General features: G+C 43.5%; 1 protein-coding gene across 8 annotated transcripts in view; it reads right to left on the bottom strand.

The window, feature by feature from the left end:
- The window catches only part of arid1b (AT-rich interaction domain 1B), a 492,096-nt gene that overhangs the window by 41,275 nt on the left and 436,862 nt on the right, over nucleotides 1-13,959 (bottom strand). For all 8 annotated transcript variants that reach the window (XM_033025053.1, XM_033025055.1, XM_033025058.1 and 5 more), the window contains 3 exons: nucleotides 10,133-10,339; nucleotides 8,841-9,045; nucleotides 98-230 (listed from right to left, as the gene is read on the bottom strand). In XM_033025053.1, coding sequence (XP_032880944.1) covers nucleotides 98-230; nucleotides 8,841-9,045; nucleotides 10,133-10,339 — 545 coding nt within the window. The remainder of the gene's footprint in view (nucleotides 1-97; nucleotides 231-8,840; nucleotides 9,046-10,132; nucleotides 10,340-13,959) is intronic.

The raw sequence follows: 13,959 nt of genomic DNA, 5'->3' as shown, positions 1-13,959 counted from the left end.
CAGCGCTTATACCAACCTTTCTATCTTGACAAGAGTAATCAATTTCTCAACAAGCAATGACAATTCAGAAACATGTTCACGGTTTGTTTTATAATACCTGTTCCCTTGCATGGGCGTCACGTGTCCATGAGGCGTTGATACAGGTGTTGGTGGTTTCAAATCCCCACTTTCTCCCATCGGGCTGCTTGTGGACTGAGGTGTCTGTGGTCCTTGTAAGGAACCTGAACCTGCTATAAAATGAAAGATTGGTTATCTTTTATTATGTATTGCATATTATTTTATTAACTGTTTCGTGGGGTGATTTATTTCACCCAAACACTGCATGTCTGAAGGAGGGTCTTGTCACGAGACATCACCTATCCATGTTCTCCAGAGATGCTGTCCGACCTGCTGAGTTACTCCAGCACTTTGTGTCCTTCAATGCATGTGAAGCTCTGTCAAATAACTCTGGTGCCTCATGATTGAAAATGTTCATATTACAGATGCCATAATAAATAAAAAACAGATTCCCCGTCACATTCAAATTCATCACAGGGCGGCACTGTGGCGCAGCGGTAGATTTGCTGCTTTACAGCGCCAGAGACCCGGGCTCGATCTTGACCACGGGTGCCGCCTGTATGGAGTTTGTACGTTCTCCCCGTGACTGCGTGAATTTTCTCTAGGTTCTCCGGTTTTCTCTCACATTCCAAAGACGTGCAGGTTTATAGGTTAAAGGCTTCTGCAAATTGTCCCTAGTGTGTGCAGGACTAGTATACGGGTGATTACTGGTCGGCGTGAACTCGGTGGCCCGAAGAGACGATACCCACACTGCATCTCTGAACTAAACTAAACTAAATCAGATCATTAATTGCTGAGGATACATTGAACAAAGCTGAGAAATAGTTGCACCTCGGGAGAAGCAGTGTGCTACTGACAGGAACTTCCAGATGTCTGAATTTACCTCGGTACAAGTGTATTCCAAAGCTGTCAGCTTCACAGCATGTTAACAGTGAACCCTGACAGTTTGGTCTTTGTGAAATCAATTGGCCTCTTTGGCAGGACAACATCGAGACGTGCAAAAAAAAGATTATTATGGAACACGTGTCTTTTTCAGGATAGATGTGTATAAATTTCTATGGGTTATCGATTGGGGACGATCAGCCATGATCACAATGAATGGCGGTGCTGGCTCGAAAGGCCGAATGGCCTCCTCCTGCACCTATTTTCCATGCTTCTAATTCATTTGAAGGGAACTGCTGCATTTAAGTGACTGCCTCATATTTTGATAAAGAGTTTAATTCTTTTTAGGGAGATGGGAGGAAGCTGTGAGCAAATATTGGGATATTTACTGTCTCAAAAGTACAGAATAAAGGGCCTGTCCTACTTGGGCTGTCATTTACGCGACAGGCCGGTAGTGACTGACGTGCGACGGTCGCGCGCGTCATCATGCGTCCGCACAGCCGACTGGAGCGCGTGACGTCATTTGAAGATGGGCACAAAATGCAGGAGTAACTCAGCGGGACCGGCAGCATCTCAGTCTGAAGAAGGGTCTCGACCTGAAACGTCACCCATTCCTTCTCTCCAAAGATGCTGCCGGTCCCGCTGAGTTACACCAGCATTTTGTGTCTATCTCCACTCGCCTTGGCCCCGCTCTGGGAGTAGGAGTGGGGGCGGATCTGGACCGCAACGGCCGTGAGCCCCAGGCCAAGCTCGGCGATCGTTTGCCTGCTTCTGCTGCTGTTGAAGGTGAGATGTTGCGCCGCGGCAGGTTCTTGGGCCTGTCCCACTTTGGCCGTCAGTTACGCGACAGGCCGGTGGCGCGCAAAGATTTTGTTCAGGACGAATTCCACACTCCTCCACGCCACTCCACAATCCTCCACACCACTGCATGCGCCCGTCCCCGTGCTACCCGCACGCTACCCACACGCTAGCATGTTGCCTAAATGGCGCGCGAAGGACAGCCAAGTGGAACAGGCCCTTAAAGCTATCAACAAATTATTTACTATCTAACACTGCAAGAAGCAACATCAACAGCATAAACACACGCTGTCATTCAATAACTCAGAATTATGACTAGTATACACTGCAAAAAAGTCAAACTGAAAAAAACATGTAAAGCATTCTGAAACAAAGGTATCGTGGAGAGATAGGAGGTACACAAAAATGCTGGAGAAACTCAGCGGGTGCAGCAGCATCTATGGAGCGAAGGAAATAGGCGACGTTTCGGGCCGAAACCCTTCATCAGACTGATGGGGGGTGGGGGGGAGAAGGAAGGAAAAAGGGAGGAGGAGGAGCCCGAGGGCGGGGGGATGGGAGGAGACAGCTCGAGGGTGAAGGAAGGGGAGGAGACAGCAAGGGCTAGCAAAACTGGGAGAATTCAACGTTCATGCCATCCAGACGCAAGCAACCCAGGCGGAATATGAGGTGCTGTTCCTCCAATTTCCGGTGTTGCTCACTCTGGCAATGGAGGAGACCCAGGACAGAGAGGTCGGATTGGGAATGGGAGGGGGAGTTGAAGTGCTGAGCCACCGGGAGTTCAGGTAGGTTATTGCGGACTGAGCGGAGGTGTTCGGCGTATCGTGGAGAGATAATGTCTATGGAAATTCCTGCAGAGATTGTTATATAGTAGATATATGATATAGTAGATATATGAGGAAGCACAATGGATGCAGGGCGCTAGTATCATCATTTACATCATGACCTCTGTGTATTATGATGTGTGGCTCACATTCGACATTTAAATATGGAAGAAAATATGCGTTCTCAGCCTCCTTCTTTGCTCCTTGTGCACCCACCACTGTGCAGCCTTTTACAAATCAAATTTAATTTATAAATTTGCAGAGGACACCACCGTTCTGGGCCGGATATCAAATAATGATGAGACGGAGTACAGGAAGGTGATTGAAACAACAACCTTTCTCTCAATGTCAGCAAGACAAAGGAGATAGTGATCGACTTCAGGAAGTGAAGCGTACACACACCCTGTACACTCACCACGGTTTGCATTGACGGTGCTGAAGTAAAGACGGTTGAAAGCTTCAAATTCCTAAGAGTAAATATCACCAACAACTTCTTCTGGACCAGCCATATTGAAGCAGTGGCCAAGAAAACACACCAACACACCACTTCCTAAAGGGCCTGTCCCCACTTGGGCGCATGGTGCGCATTATACGCGCATGGTGCGTGGTGACGTAGGCAGTGACGCACGATCACGCGCGGCGTCCCAGGATTTTGGGGTATACAAAATCTACTCGTGCCATCTCCGTGACACGCAAATGACGCCCGAGTGGGACAGGCCCTTTACAAGGCTTAGGAAGTTTGGCATGTCCCCAACAACTCTCACCAACTTCTACAGATGTGCTGTAGAAAGCATTTTATTGGAATGCATCACAGCATGGTTTGGGAACAACTCCATCCAAGACCACAAGAAATTGCAGAGAGTCGTGAACGCAGCCCAGACCATCACGCAAACCAATCTCCTTTCCATTTATACCCCGGCAAGGCCAGCAGTCAAATCGAGAACGAGTCGCACCCTGACCACTACCCCTTCTCCCCCTCTCCTATCGGTATAGAAGTGTGAAAACGCACACCTCCAGATTCAGGGACAGTTTTACATTGTGAAGGGCTTGATTGTAATCATGTGTTGTCTTTCTGCTGACTGGATAGCACGCAACAATGGCTTTGCACTGTACCTCAGTACACGTGACAATAAACTAAACTTAACAAAGGGGAAAAGCCAAGAGAAATAAAAAAGTTAATTGTCATCCATCTGATTGTTGGGGAATGATAAGAAAATTCTAACAAATAATCCATAAAATACTGATCTGGATTGATCAATCAACAAGTGTTAATTTGCTATAGTAAAAAAAATGTAAATCATCTCCCTTGTTATTTTGGGCTGCAGTAGTTTACTAGGAGTTCTATTCACTCAAAGAAATTCCGTATTGCATGCCAATATTTTTTTCTTCTGAACATGGGAAATCAGACCATGAAGCCATTCCTTGTAAAGTGCTGACAAAATGCAAGGATTACACTACCTTTTGCCAGAAGTTGTAAAGTATTCTCCAAAGTAAACAATCAAAGTTTACTGGAGGTTAAGCATGCACACATACTTGTCTATAACTGCCAGCTTTCATGCTGGGAAGACATTTTACTCAGCATGAACCCAGTCCCTTCTATTAGGAGCAGAATGTCATGGGAGCAGTGGTTAATCTGCACTGATCAGGGGTTATCTGGAGGCATTCTGTTTATATTCAAGGACGTTCCATTAAACCGAATGCGGCCCGTAACCCAAAATCATCCGGCCCGCAGGTGTATTATTTTTCCCGTTCTTATCCCGTCATCTCCAGGCCCGAGAGCGCGGTGCCCAGGCACGGTGACACAAGGACACAAGGACTGCGCTGGCGGCCGCAATGGCGGAGCCTCGCCGAGCTGCCAAGTAGCGCCGAGCTGCCGACTAGCAGCATGTGGGAAACTGTGTGCCATTGTCAGCATGAAAACGTTAAACCAGCCATTCAGCTCATTTTTGACCTGCATCATATTGCTAGATCGCTTAACTCCACGAGGGGCACCTTGTCTCAGAATGCAAATAATTTGTCATTTTAAATTGCGGAGCTGCCGAGCAGCAGCGAGCTCTGTCTGTACCGCATCCTGCGCAAAGCTGCCGGCACGGACCGCACCGTCTGTGTCTGGGCTTCACTGTCGGGATCGGGGTTGTCAATAAGCCGGGGATGAGTGAGTGTGAGTATTTGAGCCACCGCCATCCGCTCACAGTGGTAGATGTGGGACCGCCATGCGCTCACAGACATGCGTCCTGCCCCTATGCAGAACAAGGTTGTCGGCCCCCGCATTAAATTGTTCCTGCCTCAAGATTTCCCTATCTCAACACATGACCACCTGTCAGCAAACACCCAGCAGTTTTAGACCATTCAGCCCATCATTCAATCATGGGTGATGACGGGCTTGTCCCAGCAGCTTAGTCCTAGTCTTCGAAGGTAGGAGGCGTGGCGATCTCAGGCCTCTTCCTGCAGTTGACCCGTGTGTGTGTGTGTGTGTGTGTGTGTGTGTGTGTGTGTGTGTGCGCGCGTGCGTGCGTGCGTGCGTGCGTGTGTGCGTGCGTGTGTGTGTGTCACAGTCCCTGGTTGTTTGTGGGCAGGAAGAGGTTCCAGCTACTCAGTCATAGCCTTGGTTTCCAGCAGTCCAGTCTTGTGCTTGTGGTCTCAGGTCTGTCCCAGTCGCTCAGCCTTCCTCAAACCTGCGACAGGGGAACACAACCAAGAAGGAGGCATCCCACGTTGTCTCCTTTCGTCACTCTCTTCTTTCTTCCTTCTTCTTTCATCTTTCATCTTCTTTCTCCCCTGCGTCTTCTCTCATCCTCTCTCAGCCTCTCCCTCTGGCTGGAATGCCTAGGTTTTATAGGGAGTTGGCTGACAAGGTTCAAATGGCCAACTAATAGCAGCTAATGGGACTCCAGGCCTGTTAGTTAGCTAAAGAGATCTGAGCGACATCCAAGAAAGAAGGCGCTGTCACACGTAGCAGAAACTGGTGTCAACAGAAGCAAATTCCAAAACGTGCCACGTATGTGTAAGACATTCTTGAAAGTCATGGTTCTGATTTTAGACTTTGTGAGGCTTAAGGAGCCGTGAGGCATCAACTCTGCTATCTGTGCTGCTGTGCCTCTGTAGTCATTTCCATCCATTGACTTGTTTTGGATTACAATTCTTGTAAATATTGCTACCTTCACCATCACTGAGCCCTGCAAACCACCTGACAAACAGGAAGGAGCATTTCTGCAGTGCTGCCACTCATTCCTGACCTCACAAAATAGTTTAGTTTAGAGATACAGTGCGGAAAAAGGACCTTCGGCCCACCGAGTCCGAGCTGACCAGCGATCCAATCCAATCCAATCCAACTTTATTTGTTAAGCACTTTAAAACAACCAATGTTGACCAAAGTGCTGTACAAAAGAATAAACAAGACATCATAAACAGACAACATAACAGCAAAGTGCTTTACATAAATTAAATAATAAGTTCCATTACAAACCATAGAAAAAGGTTAAAAAAAAAAGTTTTTAAAAAAAAGTTTAAAAAAAAAAAAAAAAGAATAAAATGGACACAACACATTTTAGAGTTCAACACAAACGTCCCCCCACAGCAGAATCAAAACTTTCCACTGTGGGGAAAGGCACCAGAAAGATCCCTGCACACTAACACTAATTAGGAGACACACTAGGGACAAATTACATTTACCAAGCCAATTAACCTACAAACCTGTACGTCTTTGGAGTGAGGGAGGAAACCGTGAATCTCGGAGAAAACCCACGTGGGTCACGGGGAGAACGAACAAACTCCGTACAGACAGCACCCAAAGTTAGGATCGAACCCTGGCCCCTGGCTCTGTAAGGCAGCAACTCTACTGCTGCGCCACAGTGCCGCCCCTAAATAGTCTACACTTATACTGTACTCCTGCAATCAATGGCTGTGGAGTAGCCAGTTTCCGCATTCAAATCCCTGGAAAATTCTACAATTTTCCAGTCACTTCCCAGTGTTTCCTTTTTCAGAGATAAGCAGCTGAGCCTGATTGTTACTCAAGCATCCATTCCGTAAGTTCTTATTCTATTGCAGTACTGCTGCGTGTTAATTGCAACATCCAGCAATCTCAAAACTTAGTTATGGCACTTTGATTTGGGACTCCAAGCTGTTTATGCAGATACACAATGGTTTTGCTGATGGTGCTGTTTGTGGGAGACCATTACTCACAGATTTGAATAAGTCCTTTGTACAAGTAACGGAGAAAGGTTGAGGAGGGCAAGGCTGTAGTCGTGGCCTACATGGACTTCAGTAAGGACGATGAAAAAGTTCTGCATGGTCAACTGCTCTGCAATGTTAGATCGCATGTGAACCAGGGAGAACTAGCTCCAAACTTGTCTTTCACTTTTTCACACGAAGGGTGGTGGGTGTATGGAACGAGTTGCCAGAGGAGGTAATTGATGGAGGTTTAAGAAACAGTTAGACAGGTACATGGATTGGATAGGTTTGGAGGGATATGGGCCAAATTGGGGCAGGTGGGACTAATGTAGCTGGGATATGTGGGCCGGTGTGGACAGGTTGGGCCGAAGGGCCTGTTTCCTCACTGAATCACTCTATGACAAAGTTAAACAACAAGAACATAGAATAGTACAGCACAGGAACAGGTATATGTATGTCCATGTGACAATGTATAAGCAACTTAAAATGCTATGATCGTATCCGCCATCCCTCCTGCAATGGGGCAATCACAACTGCATGCAATACTCCAAATGTAGCCTAACCAAGGTCCTCTAAAGCTGCAACATGACTCTTATACTCAATGCTCTGACCAATGAAGGCAAGCATACCATATGCCCTCTTTGGCATTCTATCGACTTGTGTTGCGATAGACTCCAAGATCCCTCTGTATATCAATCCATTTCAGGGTGTTGTCATAAACTCTATACTTTCTCCTTATATTGGACCGCCATAAATTGCAACACTTGCTCACACAAAGTATTGATATCTTACAGGTATTTTGAACCATTTTGGACTTCTAGGCCTTTGGTTGTGCCGCATCTGGAGTATTTTGTAGAGTTCTGGTTGCCCTATTGCAGGAAGTATGTGGAAGCTTTGGAGAGGGTGCAGAAGAGGTTTACCAGAATACTGCCTGGATCAGAGGGTCTTAGCTATAAGGTTGAATAGACATGGATTGTTTTTGCTGTGGTATCAGAGGCTGAGGGCAAACTTGATAGAAGTGTATAAAATTATAGGAGGCATAGGTAGGGGAGACAGTCAGAACCTTTTTTGCATAGAAGGCATAGCTTTAAGGTGAGAGAGGTAACGTTTAAAGGAGACATGTGGAGAAAGTTTTTTACACACAGAGAGTGATGGACTGGAACCTGCTACCAGGGGTGGTGGTGGAAGCAGACATGATAGTGGCATTTAAGAGGCATTTGGATAGGGATATGGATCACCTGCAGGCAGAGGAGATTAATTTAACTTGGCAACATGTTTGGCATGAACACTGTGGGCCAAAGGGCCTATTCCTGTGCTGTGCTGTTCAATGTTTTATATATTGAAAGATATGTAAGAAAAATTGCACATCATTAAAGGGGGTCAAATATTAATGCTTATTCAATCCAATATTTTCCAACTGCTAAGTGCGTTTTTGTTGAAAAGATGCTCCAACACCTTGAGATTCATAACACAGGGGAAGAATTCACGAATTGTCGCTTGTGTGTTATTCGTTTTCTGTCTCTAAGTATTAGAAAAACATATCACTGAATGAAGAACCACTTGAAAATGCATAAAATGTCAGCAATTTGTTTTCTTTGCATTCCTCACAATGAACACAAATTCCATGTGTTCTCAAACGTGGCCAAATGCAACAAGTTGTCAGCTTTGTATTCATATTACAGAGAGACAAGTTACATATTCATCATTCCACCCAGTTTCCACTCAGATAACCTTTACATGGAGCCAAAACAGCCTGGCCTCTGCACCTGTAATTCAGCACATGAAACAGCAACTTGATTCCAATCACTTTTGTACTTTAACCATCATTTCATCATAGTCTTCAGACATGCTGTTTCTATTAAAGCCACAAAACACACCATCAAAAATAACACCCTAGTGCGTGATGATGCAAATGTTTAAGGGACTGTATTTTTAAAATATTACCTGTTTGGAGCTCAGGAAGGTGTACACATTTTCCCATAAAGTGGTGTCATTAATCGGATAAGTAACAGTTACTTAAAATACTTTTATCCCCTTGGTTAGAATATTTCTAAGATGACAAAATAGAAATAGTTCAGCTTAAGCAGAGCCCGATCCGAGTTTTGTACTTACCAGGAGAAGGGGGTTGTATTTTAGGCTGCTTTTTAGATTCAGCAGAACTAAATATTTCAGGAGGGGGCTCCTCTCCACGCTCAATCTTACATTCAAAGGCAAACAGGTATTGAATGTACTGCTTTTTAAGGGAGCTTGCTGCACTGCTTGATGTACCCACGCTCAGGGCTGTTGCCAGTTCACGCCATTTTTTGCTTTTGTTAACCTGGAGAGATAATATAAAAATGCAAACCTGTCAAATAATACATTGAAGATAATTTTGAAATTGCAATATTCAACTGATGGGTTTTGTGTTTTTGAACTTTTGACCAGCTATTTTGAACTTTTGAGGATCCAAAGAAACATTGTGACAATAAACTAGGTTAGGGTGGGGCTGAGAGGAATTGGGAAAAAGGAAAAAAGAGAGAACATCAAGCTTAAAAGTCCCGACCTGAAAATGTGCAAAATTCAGCTGCCAAAATGTTGACTCGCATGAAAGGGGTTGATCCTGTTTGAATAATCTCGTGAAATTAGGTTGAACAAGGGATTCTGCATAAACTTTGGTGGTGTGTTAGGGTGGTGTAAAAAACGCAAGGTGTAGGGAGAAACAGTGGTGCAGCGGTAACTTTAAATCTACTAAAAATGCTCTCTAAATCACATTGCTTTAGATCCTATTAAAGTTTGTCCACACATTCACAAAAACGATGCCAAGGTGAGTTGGGCGGCACGGTGGTACAGCGGTAGAGTCGATGCCTTACAGTGAATGCAGCGCCCGGAGACCCGGGTTCGATCACGACTACGGGTGCTGTCTGTACGGAGTTTGTACGTTCTCCCCGTGACCTGCGTGGGTTTTCTCCGAGATCTTCGGTTTCCTCCCACACTCCAAAGACGTACAGGTTTGTGGGTTAATTGGCTTGGTAAATTTTAAAATTGTCCCTAGTGGGTGTAGGATAGTGTTAATATGTGGGGATCGCTGGTCGGCGTGAGCCCGGTGGGCCGAAGGGCCTGTTTCCGCGCTGTATCTCTAAACTAAACTAAAGAATGCTTGCTCATGACGTCATGGCAATAAACTACAGATAACCCTTCTGCGGATACAGTGACACCAAGCCCATATATAAACACCGGGGAAGTTTTTCAGCAGAGTGTCCAGGCCCCAAACATTTTCAGCTACTTCATCGAGTTCTATCCCGTCTCTACTAGGTTAACTTTTACCAATATGCAATGCAGAGTTCATTTTCAGTCACAACAATGTCCAAACATCACCTAAACCCTGCCCAATAAATCTCAGAGCAAATGTATTTCTCAGCACCCACCTGTGCCAGACCGCCAATTTCTTTAACACAAATGTAAAGTCGATAAAGATCTAAAGGCTTCTTGCCCACGGCAGGTAAACTGGCCACTGGAGTCCCTCTCTCCTCCATGAAGGATAAATAACGATCTATCCACATTTTACGCTCCTGTTCGCTACCAAGTTCGTACAGCTTGGTTATTTTCTCACCCGTTGTAGAAGAGTTTGATTTCTGGAACGAGCAGGCACAACAAAGCAGAAATATCAAGTATCTTTTTTGTTCTTAGTGCGAAAGAAGTTTAATCCTTGACAAGAATAAAGGTATGAAGGCTACTACTTCCGGCAGTCACTTAGCAAACAGTTCATTGATATTTTTCCAATCTAATGCTTTGTGCTTATAGATTTCATCAATATAACCTGGATTCGATCAATGTCGAAGGTTGAACAAAAAAACTTGCACTATTTGGCCCTTGCAAAGATTAATGTTTTACCATCGACTTCAATCTATCGCCATTCATCATCCTGTAACAAACAGTCACAGTTAATTTAGTTACAAGTATAATCACTTCTCCAACTTCAGATCAAACAGAAAATCTGCCACGTTATTCTCTTATTACTTTTTTGGAGAACTGAGCTGCTGGCATTATTAAGGTAAATGCACTGGTTTTTATGGTAGGCATGCACAAAGGCCACTTGGTTAAAAAAAAACAAGGTACCACAATGAATTCAGACAACAATGGATGTCGATAAACAAAAAGTGACATGACATTTTTATTTTTTTGAAATAATGAAACATTACTGTGTTAATCTCCGATGTTGGTTCTCAATTGGTAACTAGTGGATGAAGAGAGATACCACAATAGCATCTTTAACTGTAGAACAACTTAAAGCTGCACAAGGAATGAATGGTTTACATTTGATGATTCATGTTACTGTTACCTGCTCAGGATATATAATGAAGTGTGACATAATAATGATGTTTAAACCATTTTTACTGAGCTGCACCACTAAAAACATTAATTTTATAACTATCCAAGAATCAAGCTATAGATTAGATGGCAGTTGTGTATTTTCGGGATATCACTATCATTGTCCACAGAATATATCACAAATTTTAAATACCTAAAATTAAAACCATTGTTATGAAAATACAATATAATAACATAATCATATTATATTAATCATAAACATATCATGAATAACTTATTAATCAGCACAATCTCTGCACATTAAAGAGGTATATTATGGAGAGGGTCAGAACTGGACCTAGGGTTGAGATTTTTGATTGGAGAAAGGCTAACTTTGATGAGATGCGAAATGATTTAAAAGGAGTGAACTGGGACATTTTGTTTTATGGGAAGGATGTAGAAGAGAAATGGAGGACATTTAAAGGGCAAATTTTAAGAGTACAGAATCTTTATGTTCCCGTTCGGTTGAAAGGAAACAGTAAAAATTGGAAATAGCCATGGTTTTCAAGGGAAATTGGACATCTTGTTCGGAAAAAGAGGGAGATCTACAATAATTATAGGCAGCATGAAGTAAATGAGGTGCTTGAGGAGTATAAAGAATGTAAAAAGAATCTTAAGAAAGAAATTAGAAAAGCTAAAAGAAGATATGAGGTTGCTTTGGCAAGTAAGGTGAAAGTAAATCCAAAGGGTTTCTACAGCTATATTAATAGCAAAAGGATAACGAGGGATAAAATTGGTCCATTGGAGAGACAGAGTGGACAGCTATATTCAGAGCCAAAAGAGATGGGGGAGATATTGAACAATTTCTTTTCTTCGGTATTCACCAAGGAGAAGGATATTGAATTATGTGAGGTAAGGGAAACTAGTAGAGTAGCTATGGATACTATGAGTTTCAAAGTAAAAGAAGTACTGACACTTTTGAAAAATATAAAAGTGGATAAGTCTCCAGGTCCTGACAGGATATTCCCTAGGACATTGAGGGAAGTTAGTGTAGAAATAGCCGGGGCTATGACAGAAATATTTCAAATGTCATTAGAAACGGGAATAGTCCCCGAGGATTGGCGTACTGCGCATGTTGTTCCATTGTTTAAAAAGGGTTCTAAGAGTGAACCTAGCAATTATAGACCTGTTAGTTTGACTTCAGTGGTGGGCAAATTAATGGAAAAGATACTTAGAGATAATATATATAAGCATCTGGATAAACAGGGTCTGATTAGGAACAGTCAACATGGATTTGTGCCTGGAAGGTCATATTTGACTAATCTTCTTGAATTTTTTGAAGAGGTTACTAGGGAAATTGACGAGGGTAAAGCAGTGGATGTTGTCTATATGGACTTTAGTAAGGCCTTTGACAAGGTTCCTCATGGAAGGTTGGTTAAGAAGGTTCAACTGTTTGGTATAAATGCAGGAGTAGCAAGATGGATTCAACAGTGGCTGAATGGGAGACGCCAGAGGGTAATGGTGGATGGCTGTTTGTCGGGTTGGAGGCAGGTGACTAGTGGGGTGCCTCAGGGATCTGTGTTGGGTCCTTTGTTGTTTGTCATGTACATCAATGATCTGGATGAAGGTGTGGTAAATTGGATTAGTAAGTATGCAGATGATACCAAGTTGTGGATAATGAAGAGGATTTCCAAAGTCTACAGAGTGATTTAGGCCATTTGGAAGAATGGGCTGAAAGATGGCAGATGGAGTTTAATGCTGATAAATGTGGGGTGCTACACCTTGGCAGGACAAATCAAAATAGGACGTACATGGTAAATGGTAGGGAATTGAAGAATGCAGTTGAACAGAGGGATCTGGGAATAACCGTGCATAGTTCCTTGAAGGTGGAATCTCATATAGACAGGGTGGTAAAGAAAGCTTTTGGTATGCTAGCCTTTATAAATCAGAGCATTGAGTATAGAAGCTGGGATGTAATGTTAAAATTGTACAAGGCATTGGTGAGACCAAATCTGGAGTATGGTGTACAATTTTGGTCGCCCAATTATAGGAAGGATGTCAACAAAATAGAGAGAGTACAGAGGAGAGTTACTAGAATGTTGCCTGGGTTTCAACAACTAAGTTACAGAGAAAGGTTGAATAAGTTAGGTCTTTATTCTCTGGAGCGCAGAAGGTTAAGGGGGGACTTGATAGAGGTCTTTAAAATGATGAGAGGGATAGACAGAGTTGATGTGGACAAGCTTTTCCCTTTGAGAATAGGGAAGATTCAAACAAGAGGACATGACTTCAGAATTAAGGGACAGAAGTTTAGGGGTAACATGAGGGGGAACTTCTTTACTCAGAGAGTGGTAGCGGTGTGGAATGAGCTTCCAGTGGAAGTGGTGGAGGCAGGTTCGTTGGTATCATTTAAAAATAAATTGAATAGGCATATGGATGAGAAGGGAATGGAGGGTTATGGTATGAGTGCAGGCAGGTGGGACTAAGGGAAAATAATTGTTCGGCACGGAATTGTAGGGCCGAGATGGCCTGTTTCCGTGCTGTAATTGTTATATGGTTATATGGTATATAACAACTGTTGTGATCCATTTTAAATGTTTTCAAACTGTGATAATGTAATACTGAGGTCTTTGAACCTGAACTAAATCTTTCATTCCTGGAAACCAACTCCTCCACAAATTCAACTTTACTGGTTGTACCTCATCAGGGAGTTGTTCTATAAATGAGGCTCTCTAGGTGAGCCGAAATGAGAGGATCAATCAGGTTTGTAGAAGACCCTGTGGGGAAGATTAAATCACGTCACCACACATTTTTCAGAGGGTAACATTGTGTGCAGCACCAACTTGTGAAATGGCCTTGTCCAATTGTGGTACACAAAATACTGCCGAAGATTGGTATAATTTAGTATCAGACTAAAAAGTAGCTGTACCCAATGGCCCACTGGACC

Source organism: Amblyraja radiata, chromosome 8, assembly GCF_010909765.2.
Source record: "Amblyraja radiata isolate CabotCenter1 chromosome 8, sAmbRad1.1.pri, whole genome shotgun sequence".
In the NCBI taxonomy this organism is placed as follows: Eukaryota; Metazoa; Chordata; class Chondrichthyes; order Rajiformes; family Rajidae; genus Amblyraja; species Amblyraja radiata.
The sequence above is the reverse complement of the archived record's forward strand: the minus strand, read 5'-3'. Positions and strand labels throughout refer to the sequence as shown.